Consider the following 17,500-nt stretch of genomic DNA (forward strand, 5'->3'; position numbering starts at 1 on the left):
TATTATTTCTTTCAATTTATACTATTTATTGTGATCCGAAAATGCAACAGAGGGTCTGCAGAATACCAAACATTGAACAACCACATTAAATCCAAATGCATCGAGGCACACGAGAACTATCTAGACTGGAAATGCTGCGAAATCGAAAGAGAATACAAACCCAACCCCCAACAAGCTCACCAAAGAATAAAAGAACTATTAGGGAAAAGGAAAAGCAAAGCAGCAGGAAGTTGTATCCAAAACAAACAAGGGGAACTGCTATTTGAAGAACAACATATAGAAAGCCGATGGGTAGAATACATAGGCGAACTGTACAATGATCCAAATAGAAATGAACCACCACTGAAATTCAAAGAACCATTAAGCGGACCAAACATCACCAAAAGTGAAATTGAACATGCCATGGAACGAATGAGGGATGGTAAAGCAACAGGCCCTGATGAAATATCTGTAGAGGTATTAAAAAGCCTAGGAGATCTAGCAATTGATGAACTTCACATATTATTCAACAATATATACAATACTGGGAAAATTCCAGAAGATCTCTGTAACTCTATTTTCATAGCAATACCAAAGAAAGCAGGTGCAGTCAGATGCGAAAATTTTAGAACTATAAGTTTAATAAGCCACATCAACAAAATACTGTTGCGTATAATTATCAACAGGCTAAGGAATAAGATTAACCCCGAAATCGCAGAAGAACAATATGGATTCCAACCTGACAGAGGGACAAGGAACGCAATATACCTCCTCCGTGTTTTAAGTGAAAGAGCTATACAGGTTCAGACCCCACTATACCTCTGTTTTGTCGACTACAAAAAAGCTTTTGATAGAGTACGCCACGAAGAAATACTAAAACAAATGCACTCCATTGGCGCTGATGAGAAAGACCTCAGACTCATGCAAACATTATACTACACCCAGCAGGCATCTATCAAAATCGGAAACTCTACAGGAAATTCCATTCCTATTAAGAAAGGAGTCCGTCAAGGGTGTGTTGCCTCACCAGATCTGTTTAATCTATACCAAGAAACAATCATGAGGGGCATAAATAATATGGAGGGAATAAAAGTAGGAGGTCACAACATAAATAATATAAGATACGCAGACGATACGGTACTCATTGCAACATCAGAAATCCAACTTCAAAAGATTGTTGACAAAGTGGTAGTAGATAGTGAAGCCAAGGGAATGGAAGTGAATATCACCAAAACGGAATGCATGGTAATACAGAAAAACCCCGAAAACAACAACACCTGCAATATAACGATTCACGGCGAGCAACTTACCAACGTAGAAAGTTTTAAATACCTAGGTTCAATAGTGACAACAGATGGAAGATGTAACCGAGACATACGAGCAAGAATAACTCAAGCCAAACAGGCCTTCATGGACCTGGGAAACATTTTGAAAAACAAACAGATGTCGTTCGGGATTAGATTCCGAGTCTTGAAGTGCTACGTGTGGCCAATCTTGTTATACGGATGCGAAAGCTGGACTACAAATGCAGAAACACAAAAGAACATTGAAGCTTTTGAAATGTGGTGCTTGAGAAGGATGCAGAGAATATCGTATACTGCACACAAAACGAACGAAGAAGTGCTAAAACAAACATACCAACAAAGGAAACTAATGCCCTTAATAGTGGATCGACAACTATCCTTTTTCGGACACATAGTAAGGAAAGATAAGAATGAATACCTGGCAAGTTGTGGAAAAATACCTGGTAAACGCGCCCGGGGGAGACAAAGAAAAACACTCATAGACCAACTGAAGGGCTTCACCAACCTAACAATCCAAGAGCTGTTTGAAAAAGCAAGAGACAGGGAGGAATGGAGAGAGATAATTCATGCAGTATCCGAAGCCTGGACCAGGCATGGAACCTAGAAGAAGAAGAAGATTGTGATCCACCTCAATTTGACATTTTGTCGTTGTGAACCAGAGAATGAAAAATAATTTAAAGTCTCAAATGATTTATATTTTTTAGTCTTAGTAAATAATGTCTTCACACGTTTTACGTATATCTGCCTATAAATTCAATTTTCATCATCTAAAAATCGGCACGACATAATACTGTTTTGGGGTGATATGCCATATGTCTCATTCTGAATTTTTTTTTTTTGGGGGGGGGGGGGGGGGGGGGGGGGGGTTTCACTTCTCAAGAATTGTAACTTTGAATTGTCGTCTAAAATCACGAACAAAAATTATTTTAATGATAACAGAATGTCTTCGATGCTGACAATATCCCTCAAGAGAGGAACATCTCTCAGACAGATTTAGGGAAAAGATGTGTTGCACTCAAGATTAATGAAGCCATCAAGTTACAATTAACTTCAGACTATTGTGACGAGAACTTTCCATACATTTGTGAGTCTGAAGGTAAGAAATTTGACATCTTTGTGTGACTTCACTGCAATCAAAAACTTACTACCGTACCATGGAAAAAAACCATTGTGATTAATATTTTGGTCGGAAAACTTGTCCTTCGACTATCGATTTATTAAAACGACTCTCATCAAGGTAAAAGCTCTCAAACATGTGACTTCTTAAATGTCTCAAACCTGGGACTGCACTAAGTCACGGGTTTGAGAGTTTTTGTCAGGATAAGGAAATTATTAATAAGTTGACATCAAGGACGAGTTTTCTGGTCAAAATTTTCAATACGCATTTTCCAGTCCAGAGCACGGTCGTAGAATCAATGGTTCCTACGTCCTCTGGGATTGGTCACCTTTTCCACGAGATCTCAGTGCGTACAAACGTGACCAATCGTCTCATATTGTATAATTTTTAGGTCAACCCATTTCCAGAAATCGGATTAAATTCAGTTAAATTATCTTCTTCTGGAAAATAAACGCCATTTCTTAAACGTCAGATAAAAAGCAAATTCCATCAATGTTGTATATGTTCGAGGAAACCGTACATTGTCATGACGTTTGATAGGGGGGGGGGGGGGGGGAGGGGGGGGTGTCAGTATGGCTCAACGATATGGTCTTTGTTTTGTACCTGAACGATACCTTGTTTGAATATCTACCGAGTTGCATAGCCGACAAGCAGTGTAGATAGATACACACATAAGTAGCAGCCAATATCACAGTAAGTCAACAGTGGTCGAAATCAAGGGGCGCAATTTTTTTGGTTAAATCTTTAGTTAATTAATAATTACCTTTTACGTTGGCTTGGTGAAATTAGTTCAAGGAAACCATGTTTGAGGTAAAAAAATTGTTTGAGGAAGGAATGGAATGACAACGAAGAAAAATAAGGAAAAAAAGTTGGGACTTCCGAATCAGTTCGAGGAAACTGTGTATGTATGTTATATATATATATATATATATATATATATATATATATTATAATATATTATATATATATATATATATATATATATATATATTTATATATATATATATATATATATATATTATATAGATAGATAAATAGATAGATAAACAGATAGATAGACTTATAAACAGATAGATAGATAGATAGATAGATAGATAAATAGATAGATAGATAGATAGATAGATAGATAGATAGATAGATAGATAGATAGATAGATAGATAGATAAATAGATAGATAAACAGATAGATAGACTTATAAACAGATAGATAGATAGATAGATAGATAAATAAATAAATAGATAGATAGATATATAGATAGATAGATAGATAGATAGATAGATAGATAGATAGATGTTCATGCCCTCATTGCAGCAGCTTGGCGTGATAAGTTAAAAAATTACATCACGTGTAATATTTACGCTCATTCATTTATGCTCTTGTTTGACTCTACAATTATTTGTGTCCAAAGCGTCAATCGGAAATATATGACGACAGTTGAATTAAAAACAAGAATGATTGGAATTAGGAGCTTTACATTTTTCGAAGGGAAAGATCAATACCCGGTCTGATTATTGAAAGCATTTATTGGTGTCAAATTGTGTAAGTTAAGCTCAAGATTAATTTTAAAGCATCAGGTTCGTCCAAATCAAAATTTTAGTCCGAGAAAAATCAAAACTGTTGATTCACGATTTGCTTCTTTTATGAGTAATAATACTCATAATATTATCAAGAGATGAAGTGAGTAGGAAAGTGCCAGAAGACAATAGAGAATAACATTTTTTCGCGGCGGTGATGGGGGTTTGAACCCGCGACCTTACTGGTACGACAACTCCACCTGGCCGGTAGGAGCGTGACTCTACCGTATGAGCTATCCACGATCCCAAAAAAGATCGTTTCAAACCCTAGTCATTATTTGAGCTCTCTCTCACCGACTACTTGAGATCGCGGGTCCAACACACACAAACTCCGCGAAGATAGTTGGCCATCAATTAAGCTTAATACCCAATATTCTCAACACAAACATATAACATAGAAACAATTTAGACATTGAGTATGCTACGGTATTTGGGGTGAATTTTTAAATATTTTTTTTTAAGGGGAGGGAGAAGCATTAGTTATAATTTATGATATTGCAGTCGCGGGCTGCAGTGTATCTCTGTGTCGTTGTCCCCTTTTGTTATTTTGTTATTCTTTCTTTTCTTTCATTATTTTCCCACTTAAAAAAAAACAATAATGGATCAGAGAATGTGCAAGGAGAAGGAGCATTTGACATCATATCCCAGATGGAATGCGTTGAGACCACTCAAACATAGAGAGAGATAGACAGACAGATAGATAGATAGGTAGATAGATAGATAGATGGATAGACAGACAGATAGATAGATAGGTAGATAGATAGATATATAGATAGATAGATAGATAGATAGATAGATAGATAGATAGATAGATAGATAGATAGATAGATAGATAGATAATCTGAGGAAAATACAAAGGATAAGACAGATAGAGGGAGAGGAGAAATTAGAGATAAAGGGGGAAAATATGAGAGAGAGAGAGAGAGAGAGAGAGAGAGAGAGAGAGAGAGAGAGAGAGAGAGAGAGAGAGAGAGAGAGAGAGAGAGAGAGAGAGAGAGAATAATATGATTTTCTATTTACTCATAGCGATGATTACGTTTCAACAGTCGTGAAAAAAATGTGAAGACGTGAAGGTCTTAGTCGGTGACCGAATTCCCCCCCCCCCCCCCCTCCCTGCTCCTTCTCAAAGAAATAGATTAAGTCGGTCAAGGATATTCCCTTCTCTGGGAAATTGTACCCCCCCCCCTTCCCCCCCCCCCCCCCCCTCCCCCACTCCCCGCCGTTGCGTCTACTCTACTCCCAAATCTTTTACATAGGTATTTGAAGTACGACTAGACATTTGGTTATAATTTGTACTTGCAGTACATACTGACACTCTCGCAACAAAAGGTCACGAAGGTGAACAACTGCCTATTCTGTCAGTTTCAGTGTGCTTCTTCCACGCCTACACCATTTGCATAAGCACTGAAGGTCGTGTAGACAATTTATAAGAATATTATGTACTTATGGACGGATAGACTCTCCGTTTATTCTATCTAATACACACGTTCCAGCATTCACTATTCACTTTGCCTCGCCCCGACAGATACCTAGTAGAAGCGAAATTAATTATATTATTTTACATCTTATCATTCCTCAGAACCATGTGCAGTAAAAGAAACGCTAAGTATTAATGACATTATGTACGAAGGTACTGTCACTTTGAGGGATAAGCAAAACATTAACATGCGTTGTTATTTACGAGGAGATACTTTTAATAAGGTCTACAATCTTACACTCTCCTGCCCTGGAAAAACAAAGCAGGTGCAAAACACCACTATCCTTCTTTGGGAAAAGTTTGTCGTGGACTGGAAGATGCACGGTAAAAAATGTACGTGCAAGATAACAGAGATGCCTGTCGAAAAGGAAGTGAGACTCAACATTCAAAGTAGGTTTGGTTTGAAGAGATTTTTAAATACTTGTTTTTGATATTTCTTATAATTAAATATATGCACATTCACATTATGCGTTTCCACGCTTTCTGTGCTCCCAGGCACTTCACAATGACGTATTTATCTACCCACCAGATCACAGGGAACTGTGTACTTTAAATTAACTGTACGGGACAATTGTGTGTAATTTTTCCTTTCCTCGGTTACCGCCAAATCCTAAATCAATTTTAACAAGAAGAAGAATGCCTGATAATTAATCATTTTTGTTATCATCATCATCATCATCATCATCATCATCATCATCATCATCATCATCATCATCATCATAATAATAATAATAATAATAATAATAATAATAATAATAAGAAGAAGAAGAAGAAGAAGAAGAAGAAGAAGAAGAAGAAGAAGAAGAAGAAGAAGAAGAAGAAGAAGAAGAATCGGAAAAGTTGTCCAAGGATTGCCAGCAGATAGACTACTTCAGTCTGCCAGACGGACGTAGCCGATAGACTACTTCAGTCTGCCAGACGGAAGGAAGCAACGATAGTAGGAGACCGTGGAAAGTCTTGACTTTACACTCTAGCCGCCATGCTTGGCGATTGATAAAGAAATCGGATCTCGACCGGAATGTGAGGCAAATACAATTGCCATTCGTGGACCGGTTTGGGTCGCATTTAGCTGCACATATCTAAGCGGGCCTTTCAATGTGCTCGCGTACGGCTCGTCAATAAGGACGGTCTTGTAACGATCCACTGGAATTAACACATTTGCCCCAGCGATATGTAGGACTTAAGCAACCCCCCTCCCCCCCCCCCCCCCCCCCCCCCCCCCCCCCCCAACCACCACAACCAGGACAAGGCGGCGACGTCTCATCAGGGGGCACTTTTCACCTGTCTCACAAGTACGCGTTCCGTCTCTTCTCCATACGTCCCAGAAACCGTAACTGCCTCTTTCTGATCTTATCGATCAGTATTCTTCCCTTTCTCACCTTCTCCAACACTTCCTCGTTCGGTTCGTATACCTGCACGTATTCGGAAGAGTATGCCATCAGAGTACCATCGTCTGCGTATTTTATGCTATTCATATTCTGCCCTCCAACGACGACTCCTTTCATATCTTCAATTTCTTTGAATATTATTTCACTATATACCGTTAGAAAGGTCCGGTGATAAGACGCAACCTTGTCTTACTCCCTTCTCGATGTTAAAGAAGTCCGATGTTTCATTATCCAGTTTGACACACGCTGTTTGATTCCAATATAAATTTTTCACAAGTCGAAGGTCTTTAAAAAAACCCCAAAAAACTTGAGCTTTTAGATAGCGCAATATCCACTAAACGTGCTCAAAGCGCTTTACAAGGGGTCCCTGGCCAACAGCAACACATAACATGTAGGACGAGACATGACGCCTGTCAGGCGATATTACACATTTTTGGGACAGAGACAACGCTGTTAACGGCCAGGTACTCATTTTACACCTGAGTATGGTGAGAGAATGTGAGTAAAGAGCCTTCTCCATGGACTTAACTATGCACCGAGTGAGGCTCGAACCCAGGACCTTCCTATCCGAAAGCGAGTGTCATACCACTAGACCACATAGCCGCACTGTCTACACCGATCTTTTCTAAGATTTTGAATAGCGTTTCGTGCTGTACTGAATCAAAAGCTTTGGAATAATCAATGAAGCATAGATAAAGTGATTTTTCTTTTTCGATTGACCGTTGCATTAATGTTTTCAATGTAAAGATTGCTTTTACCGTACCCTTTTCTTTTACAAAACCAAACTGCTCGTAACTTATCTCTGGAGAGATCTTGCTCCTCATTCTTTTCATAAGTATTCTTAATATAATTTTTGTGACCTGGCTCATTATGCTGATTGTTCTGTGTTGGTCACAGTCAATAGTACCTTGTTTTTGTGGTATCGTAATGAATACCGGTTGTCTTAAGACATTAGGCAATTCACCCTTTTCGTATAAGACATTAAAGGCTTTTGTCAGAATGTCTATTCCCAGATCGTCGAGGGCGTCAATCAATTTTATTGAGAAACTATCTTGGCCTACCGATTTCTCTTTTTCATCTCTTTGCAAGCAGCTTCTACTTCTTCTCGCATAATCTGGGGACCCGTGTTCACAGTAGAGATTTCTTTATCCAAGCTCGTCCCTCTTTTGTCATCCGCGTAAAGAATTTTTATATATACTGCCCAACGTTCCAAAATTTCGTTGTTGTCGATAAGTATATTACCTTTTGCGTCTTTAACACATTTTCTTGCCAAGGCTGGTCGTTTTCCACTTAGATCTTGTATTGACTGGTAGAATTGTTTGGTGTTAGATTGTTTTAGTCTTTCAATTCTGTGACATCCATGTTCAATATAATCTTCCTTTGCTCTCTTACACTCACGTTTTATAATCTTATTAGCTTCTTTATATTCATTGCTGTTGCGTTCTAGTTTTCGTCTTTCATTCATCGGTTTCAAGAACTTGTCATCCATCCACTTATGTCTTGGTTCGTGTTTTTTTCACAGATGGAATAGTTTCTCTTGCAGATGCTGTGATGCAGTTCGATACTTGATTCCAGTACTCATCTATGTTTATATCTGAGGTCAAGTTTTCACTTTTTTTTTTCACGCATTCTTTGTAATCATTTTTTATTTGATGGTTAATTCTCAATAGATCTAATTGCAGTTTTTTTTCCACTTTCTTTTTCTTTATTTGTTTAAGTTTTATTTTTAGCATGGCCTTGACAGGTCAGTGGTCACCCGTCTACTTAGTTATAAATATAGATGTCGCTGCATGAACCTGAAGCTACAGAGCATCTTGCTGAGATTTGTGTCGTGACGAGGCTGCTGGGCGGGTTCGCTATCATACACAAATGTGGCAACGATTTTGCCACCTGGACGGCGTGAACTTACTAATAGTCCGCTTCCGGTACAATCAGCTGATTTCGAATGGGCCGAGTTCTCAGCCTTCTCGATTCTCGATCCACTTTCAATTTTACTTTTTCGAGCGCAAAACGTGAAATTCATTTTGGTTGCAACGGTGTCTTTATTCTCTTTGGGTTCTTTACTGTGACATATTATGCATATATTTCTACTTCATGCTGGATTACCCTAAATTAATTGTGTTTATTTCATGATATTTTTACTTTTTACACATAATTTCATGCTCTAGCCTCAGTTGACTCAAAGGTGAAAAGTAAAGATAACAAATACGACATATCAACAAATTTACTAGTCTAGACTCTGATCTCTTTGGTTGTCAACAGTTTCACCCTTCAGGCATTATTTACACTTTCTTATCATTTGTCATTTTACTGCCTTGTTTAATTTATAAGAATCTAAGCCCTCTTTTTCTTTGCCTTTCCTTCACGTTTTTTTCGCTGTGTTGACTCCTCCGTTGCTTGTTAGTAATTAGTTCCTTTTATCTTTCGCTATTTCAATCATGATGATGATGATAATGATGCTGATGATGATGATGATGATGATAATGATAATAATAATAATAATAATAATAATAATAATAATAATAATAATAATAATAATAATAATAATAATAATAATAATAATAATTTGTGCGGCTATGTGGTCATGTGGTATGGCACTCGCTTTCAGATAGGAAGGTCCTGGGTTCGAACTTCGATCGGCGCATAGTTGAATCCTTGGAAAAGACTCTTTACTCAAATTCTCTCATCGTATTCATGTGTAAAATGCGTACATGGCTGTACCGTTACTGTCGGAAAAAATGTATTATCGCCAAATGGTGTCATGTCTCGTTCTTTATGTTGCGTGTTGCTGTTAGTCAGGGATCCTTTGTAAAGCGCATTGAGCATGTTTAATGGATATTGCGCAAATTATATATATATATATAAATATATATAATTTATTCTCATCTTGTTTTGTTACACATTCCCCAAAAACGTTGTTTCGTCCAGAAGTCCTGGAGTCATCAGGGAGGTCGTTTTGAGGTTTTTGGGAGGAATGTTGTTGTGTCCTGTCAGTTGGCGCAATGATAATAATAATAATAATAATAATAATAATAATAATAATAATAATAATAATAATAATAAAATAATAATAAAATAATAATAATAATAATAATAATAATAATAATAATAATAATAATAATAATAATAATAATAATAATAATAATAATTTGTATTCAATGTGATTACATGTTTTTACGCATGCCATGGCGGCCGTAACGAACTGGTTTGCAAGATCAGAAGCAACAGTTCAGTGCCTGTGAGTGTTGATCAGGGTAAATTATGAGATTTAAAAACAGAGCGGTGGATTATATAACGAATTGAGAGTAATCAAATACCAATGTGTGTATGGTGAACTCTTTCGAGGCCAGTAAAAACCATTGTAAAATTTACAAAGGATATGCAAATCACATAAATCATTTGTAAAATGCGGACAAAAGATATCAAATAAAAGAGCACGTACATGTAATACAATTGTTAATAAAAATAATATATATATATATAATATAATAATATATATATATATATATATATATTTTATATATATATATATATAATATATCTATAATAATATATATATATATATTATATATATATATGTGTGTGTGTGTGTGTGTGTGTGTGTGTGTGTGTGTGTGAAATCGCCTAACAAGCTGTACGTTTGTTGCTCTACAATTTACGAAGATTTTCTCAATTTAACTGGATATACACATATTTTAAAACCAGGATTTTATATATATATATATATATATATATATATATATATATATATATATATATATATCTTCGTAAATTGTAGAGCAACAAACGCACAGCCATCACATATCTTTCAAACCCCGTTCTTTTTATGTAAAGAGCGGCGGGGGGCACAGACTAGTCTGTGGTGGGAGGATGCTTGAAGCCTGGGGCTGGGATTGTGAAAATACTAACGAAAATGTAAAAATGGAAAGGCTTCGGAATGTAACAGAACATTGCTGTAAGATCCCCATCCGAGCCTTTCCATTTTCATCTTTTTGTCAGTATTTTCCGTCTGTGTACTAACCCAGCATTACTGGGGGGATAGGCTTGTTTTGCACCATGCCGATAATTCTAATAATATATATTATGCTTTTCATTCATTTCTTTATAAAATTTCAGCTGGTCCAATACTTTTGAATCCAAATATCACTTATAGGAGTTATTTCGTTCAAAGTGATAAGGATTTAAAAGTGACGTTCGATATTTTTGCCAATCCGGAAATCAAGAGTCTCTCTCTGTTCAAGGGCCGAGTAGCTGTGAATAAAACACTCTACGGTGCTAGTATAACGAGCCTTCGTCAAGACAAGCAGAGCTCAGTGGCTCTCGTTGTAAATAAGGTGAACATCAATTTTAGAGGCGATTATATCTTTAAGCTTCACAACGGCATCGGGAAAGCTTTGGAATACAACTTCAGAGTTGAATTTATGGAAGGTTGGTTGGCTATTCTAAAATAGTCCTCTTAATATCCTCATAAAGTCCTCTCTCTTTTTCCATCATATCATCATCATCATCATCATCATCATCATCATCATCATCATCATCATCATCATCATCTTCATCATCATCATCACAATTGTCACAAGTGGAAATATCGATATGGCATTTTCCCGTTGACATGCACTAACTCCCCTAGCGAAAGACGCAAATTCACACCTACGAGAGAAAACCCTAATCTTCCTTTGTCGCTCAAACTCCGCCAATACAGGACAATGTAAAATTTAGTGTGAACATCTGTAAGACACGCCCCCACCATCCTATCTTCAAAACAAAAACCCATATGGGAATGAACAGGACGCGGTAGCCGTATAAAACCTGCAACTCACAACAGGACGCTCTCTTCCACAAAAAATATCTTAAAGAACTGACGTGTTTTTATCCTGTTCAGTGGTGTGATATTTATTAATAAGGGGTGAGTGATTATACTGTTTTAACTTTCTGAAATTTCTTTCTGATCTAAAGTCTGTATCAACAGCTTTTACTGCATACATTTACGTCTCTATTCCTATGAGGTTGATATGCATGATATCATTATGACTTGGATACATGTAATTTGACATTTTTACAATACCACGATGTAGCTATTTTGTTTATTTAACGCAGACCGGTACTTCTTGAGGCCAGAGTATCTATCAGCTGTTTATTTCATGCTCTCTAGGCGTTAGCATTATAAATATGTTTCTTAAAATATTCATGAGTCTACATGTATAAAGTTCAAGTGTTAGACTATTAATTTTATGAAATTTTATTAAGCAGGCTTGTTTAGCTCTTTATACTATTTGAACCTGTTATTAGGGCCGACTTTAGACCCTATCGCTACCCCTGTCTAAGGGCACCCCAGTCCCGAAGACAGGCCAAGGAAGATTACCACGGAGAAATCTGACGGCCTGTATATATTTATATCAAACCAAATTTCAATCCCTTCCAGTGCGGACATAGGTCCAACGGTACCATTCCATCAAACGGCACCCTTACAAGCAAGACCCGAGAGACGACCAGTTCGGCTAAGGACCTCAGCTGCCACCAAGCTAAGCATTAAAACAATAAAAAAAATATTGTGGTTTTCCTTTTTAGTGCCCAATGATGAATGATAAACATTAAAAACATGTAAATGTGTACCATACTATTTAAAACGAATAAATCCGACTTACTCTTATTGTCAAATATAAGTGGGACTGGAACTTATTCATTACTTATTGTATTGTATTATTATCCTTAGACAGCTATACGAGCCATTAATCAGTGCTGTTTAATAGTATGATGATCATCATCAACATCGTCATCATCTCCTCCTCCTCTTCCTCCTCCTCCCCTCCTCCTCCTCCTCCTCCTCCTCCTCCTCCTCCTCCTCCTCCTCATCCTCCTACTACTACTACTACTACTACTACTACTACTACTACTACTACTACTACTACTACTACTAATACTACTACTACTACTACCACTACTACTACTACTACTGCGACTACTACTACGCTACTACTACTACTACTACTACTACTACTACTACTACTACTACTACTACTACTACTACTACTACTACTACCACTAAATTTATATAACACATTTCCACAGATTTACCATGCTCAAAAATGCGTGTCTTCTATCCCCCTATGTCTGTTTTCCAACATGCTTTCTGGCTTTGTCTTGGAATGAGATTACTTGGTTTTGTCCTGGCCCTGGCCGGAGTCCTGGCTGGGAGGGAAACAGTCAAATACATAGTTATTGTTTTGAGAGATGATATTTTTTTCCTTGTAAATCATCTCTCTGTTATGTATTATTCTATTTGTTATTTTTAATGTATAATGTAAGCATCTGAGTGTATTCCTCTTTGTTGGATTTTGTGCTTGTGTCCGGATGAGACTTATAGGTGATCTCAAGCTAAGTACATTGGTGGTGAGCTCTTGGAATCTACATCTGATCCCTATATATTCCCAGTTCCCCTTTGTCTTACTTTCTCTTGGGTGCTTTAATTGTAATTCTAGAACTTTTTGCGATCCCATTTCTTCCTTTTTATTGGCGCTGATATAACTTAAATGTGTCGCAAGCGCCGTAAAACCCTTAAAAACAAACAAACATAGCTTGACTTTTGTGACAGCATGAAACACTTTAGATCGAATGAAGTTGACGTCACTCAGGTCTTTGTTATTGTTTTTTGCCATCCGCGTTTTGAGTAATTCCCACTAAACGGTATTAACCAGACTATAAACGGTTAAATTTACATAGTTTTGTGTGTTGGTCCGTTATACTTCCGGATGGCAATGTTGTGAGCTTCTTAGCAAAGCCCGTCGACATAGTGAGAATAATGAAATAATGACGATTTTTTCAACTTTGGTTGACATAATTTTGGAGGTCATTTCAGTCAAGCTCATTGAAAATCTCATTTTCCATGAGGCGCCGTATTCGCTATTTAAAGATTCAGTTGGTGAGCAATTATACACGATATTATTCAGCGAAACTTGTTTGCATCGTGTGCTTGTTTTCGTTTTTGCAATCTTCGATTATATTTCTGTGAAAGGACCAAAGATCCTCTATCGATTAAATTATTTTTATTGATCTCTAGTGCATCAAAATCTGCAGAAATTAAAAAAGACACACGAAAACTTAAAAATAGCATACACTTTGTAATCATTCGTCAACAAAGTCTGTGAAACTCAACACAGTTCCAAATAAGAGTATACATCAGACTAAAATTGATAGTAAATATGATAGCTATGGAGTACTTTTGTCCAGCATGTGTGTGTGTATATATATATATATATATATATAATATATATATATATATATATATATATATATATAATATATATATATATATATATATATATATATATATATATATATATATAAACAAATTTAGATATAATTATACAAAGTATTTCTTGCATCTCTTTCTTGTCCATCACAATCAAACAGAAATGGCAGAAGAACCACTGCGAGAAAGTAAGTCAACAAATTTTAAAAAGTTATTCTCTCTCTCTCTCTCTCTCTCTCTCTCTCTCTCTCTCTCTCTCTTATATATATATATATATATATATATATATATATATATATATATATATATATATATATATATATATATATATATATATATATATAATTGCCTCTGATGGTAATTAAAAGTTTTAATTTAATCCTATTTAAACAGCAATTTCATTCTATTTTTAAACCACACAAGGCAAACGAAAAAAAAGCTCTTAAATGACTAAGATGGAGCCTGAACAATGAACGTAAATCAAAATTCTTTTAAGCTTAGATAGTAAAAAGAATGGAAATTGTGAAATGTTTCTTGTGGGGTATTCTTGTATTTTGAATCACGGACCGGTGACGTTCCGCGACTGGTTGGGGGCCACTAATTATACTGATTGATGCCGAATAGTGTTATTTATTGAAATATTAATTTTTTTTACAGGTCCGCATGTAACTTGCCAAGGGCCTTTCAATCCTTACTCGTTCTTTGAGTGTAATGTGAATGACATACCTCTTTATCACTTGCCTGTGACTTTGGAACTGGTAGAGAACAACAATGTGGTAATGACTTAATCCACGTTGTTTATTTGTTGTTTTGTTTACATTTGAAAAATGTGATCCACCGTCTCGTGACGGTTATACCGGTTAAACTTAAATCTTCAATAAATTCATTATGATGCTTAAATTATAAATTTGAGTAGAAATAAATGTTTTAATTCATGTAGTAACTGTTGCTCATTTATCTTAAAATAGACACGTAATATATTTCTTATTATCGATAATTTTGATTGTAGTTTTCTTCCCCTAGTTCATTCCACAGTCCTGTGTAATCTGTGGTTCATTCCGACACGATACCAGACAGACGCGGTGGGTCAGAGCGTAGCCATCGTTATGTTATAGCCTGACACTGAAATCCAAAAAGACTGGCAGTTTGACGTCATTATTTGATTTTTGCACCGCCTAGTGAGTTGTCGTTAGTAGAGCTCATGGAAACAAGTTATTTCATTGGTTAAACTATTGAATTCATCTCACGATTTGTTTTCTTTTGTGGCAAAAGACTGGCATTTTGACGTCATTTTTTGGTCAGTGTCAGGCCCAGGGACGGCTGGTAATAATGGGCAGGGTGGGCAAATACCAGCCTGTTTTTTCAAGTTATATGCTGTATTACCAGGTCTGAAATAATCAAATTTAAATTAGATAATTTCAAAAGTTACTACTTAAACTTTATACTTCGTACTGAAATCAATTTGTGTGTATTTTTGATAGATTGCGAATCACCATGCATCCCTTAATGCATAAACCAGGATACGCTCCTGTTCTTTTTTTATCACCCCCCCCCCCCCCCCAACCACTCCACTCCGCCCACATCGTCATCTCATCGTCTCGTCGCCTGACGGTGAACTAACTCCGATTTTTGCTGTCTGGCCTCTCTAGTACTAGGTCGGGCTAATTCAAATGAGCCCACCTTATTAACCAGTGAAAACTAAATAGAGATTTTGGCAAACGAACTTTTTCTTATTTATTGCCTTACTTGTGCTGGTACCATTGATGTAATGACTTTGGGAATGTTCCAGTATTGAATTAAATTTATTAATTTACTAATTTTACATCAATTTAGTATTGATTTGTGTTGTTTTTATATATTTGTTTATCCATTTAAACTTTTCTTTTTTTTCTCGTTTTCTTTAGTGCTTCTCAAAACTCATTTATTTAAATTGTTTTCTTATTTGTTTTTTGTTGTTGTTGTTTTTTTTTTTTTGTTTTGTTTTTTAACAAATTAATTTGTTAGTTCTTTTTTTTTTTTTTAATTCTTAAAGTAATTACCCCTGTATTTTTATTGCCAGACAAAATAATTTTGCAAAACAATGTAATTTTCTATTGTATTCCGTATAATAAAACAAAACACTTTTATTCAAAAGTCACGACTAAATAAATATATAAAATACAACCACAATTTTGGTTTGCTCAACATTTGAATTAGTATACGATAAATACTCTTCTGAGAAAAGGAGAGAGTTGAATTCTAACTGACTTATAGAGGAAATACGGAAGGGTGGGCAGATTCCGTACTTGCCCGTCCTGAAGCTAATACATACATAAGATAGTTCGCGATGAAGAGGCGGGAAGCTCGGGGTTGGTTGGGTAAGGAGTAAAGATAACACGGTCGTTATTGTTATAGTCTAACGAATGCATGAGGAGAAATTCGTAACATTATTTTGTCTTAATTGTATTGTATGAAGTATTGGCGAAAGCCTAAGATTAAATAAACGTTGTTTTTGTTTGTCTTATTTTGACTATGGAACTGATACTGATACGAGTACTTGTCATAGCAGAGCTGCCTACTTGAAATAGGAAAATAAAAATCGTAGTTTTCAGGGCTAATAAAATCGTAGATATTTTAACTACCCTTTTAAAAAATGACCGGAATTTCGACTGTTTTGATAGATATCAATTTTTTTTAAACGAGAAAAAATGATTGGAAACGTAATAATGATGGTGATGGTGGTAGTGATAGTGGTAGCGGTGGTGGTAGTAGTAATGATGGTGGTGGTAGTAATGATGATGGTAATATTATTATTGTTATTATTATTATTATTATTATTATTATTATTATTATTATTATTATCATCATCATCATCATCATCATTATTATTATTGTTATTATTATTATTATTATTATTATTATTATTATTATTAATTATTATTATTATTATTATTATTGTACGTATTGGTGGTATTACTATTGTTGTATTTTTGTGTGGTTATTAATGGTATCAGTTTATTGTTTGGTTCCATTTACCATTTTTTCCCACGTTCATGTGGTCATCAAATTGTATGATTTATTGTCGAAAGCCTAAGATTGAATAAACTTTGTAATATCGTATGGTAACCATCATTGTCGACGACATCGTCGTTGTCATCATAATCATCATTATCATCATCATCATCATCATCATCATCATCATCATCATATCATTATCTTCATCATTAACAACAACAACAATATTAACAACAAGTACTACAATAGCAATAAAAACAATATCAACATCATCATAACATTTCCGTCATCGTCTCCACAACTATCATTCTAACCAACAGCACCACCAAAACCACTACCATAATTACATCCTCCTCCACCACCACCACACCGCTACCACTATTCCAACCACTACCACCACCGGCACAATCACTCTAAT

At 35.8% G+C, this 17,500-nt stretch overlaps 1 protein-coding gene across 1 annotated transcript in view; it reads left to right on the top strand.

Annotated features, from left to right (window-relative positions):
* The window catches only part of LOC144979145 (uncharacterized), a 139,645-nt gene that overhangs the window by 6,185 nt on the left and 115,960 nt on the right, over positions 1 to 17,500 (top strand). The window contains exons 4-8 of the mRNA XM_078925747.1: positions 2,223 to 2,379; positions 5,554 to 5,841; positions 10,956 to 11,267; positions 14,250 to 14,276; positions 14,746 to 14,864. Coding sequence (XP_078781873.1) covers positions 2,223 to 2,379; positions 5,554 to 5,841; positions 10,956 to 11,267; positions 14,250 to 14,276; positions 14,746 to 14,864 — 903 coding nt within the window. The remainder of the gene's footprint in view (positions 1 to 2,222; positions 2,380 to 5,553; positions 5,842 to 10,955; positions 11,268 to 14,249; positions 14,277 to 14,745; positions 14,865 to 17,500) is intronic.

Source organism: Berghia stephanieae, chromosome 9, assembly GCF_034508935.2.
Source record: "Berghia stephanieae isolate SIO BIC M18660-M18661 chromosome 9, UCSD_Bste_1.3, whole genome shotgun sequence".
Taxonomy (NCBI): Eukaryota; Metazoa; Mollusca; class Gastropoda; order Nudibranchia; family Aeolidiidae; genus Berghia; species Berghia stephanieae.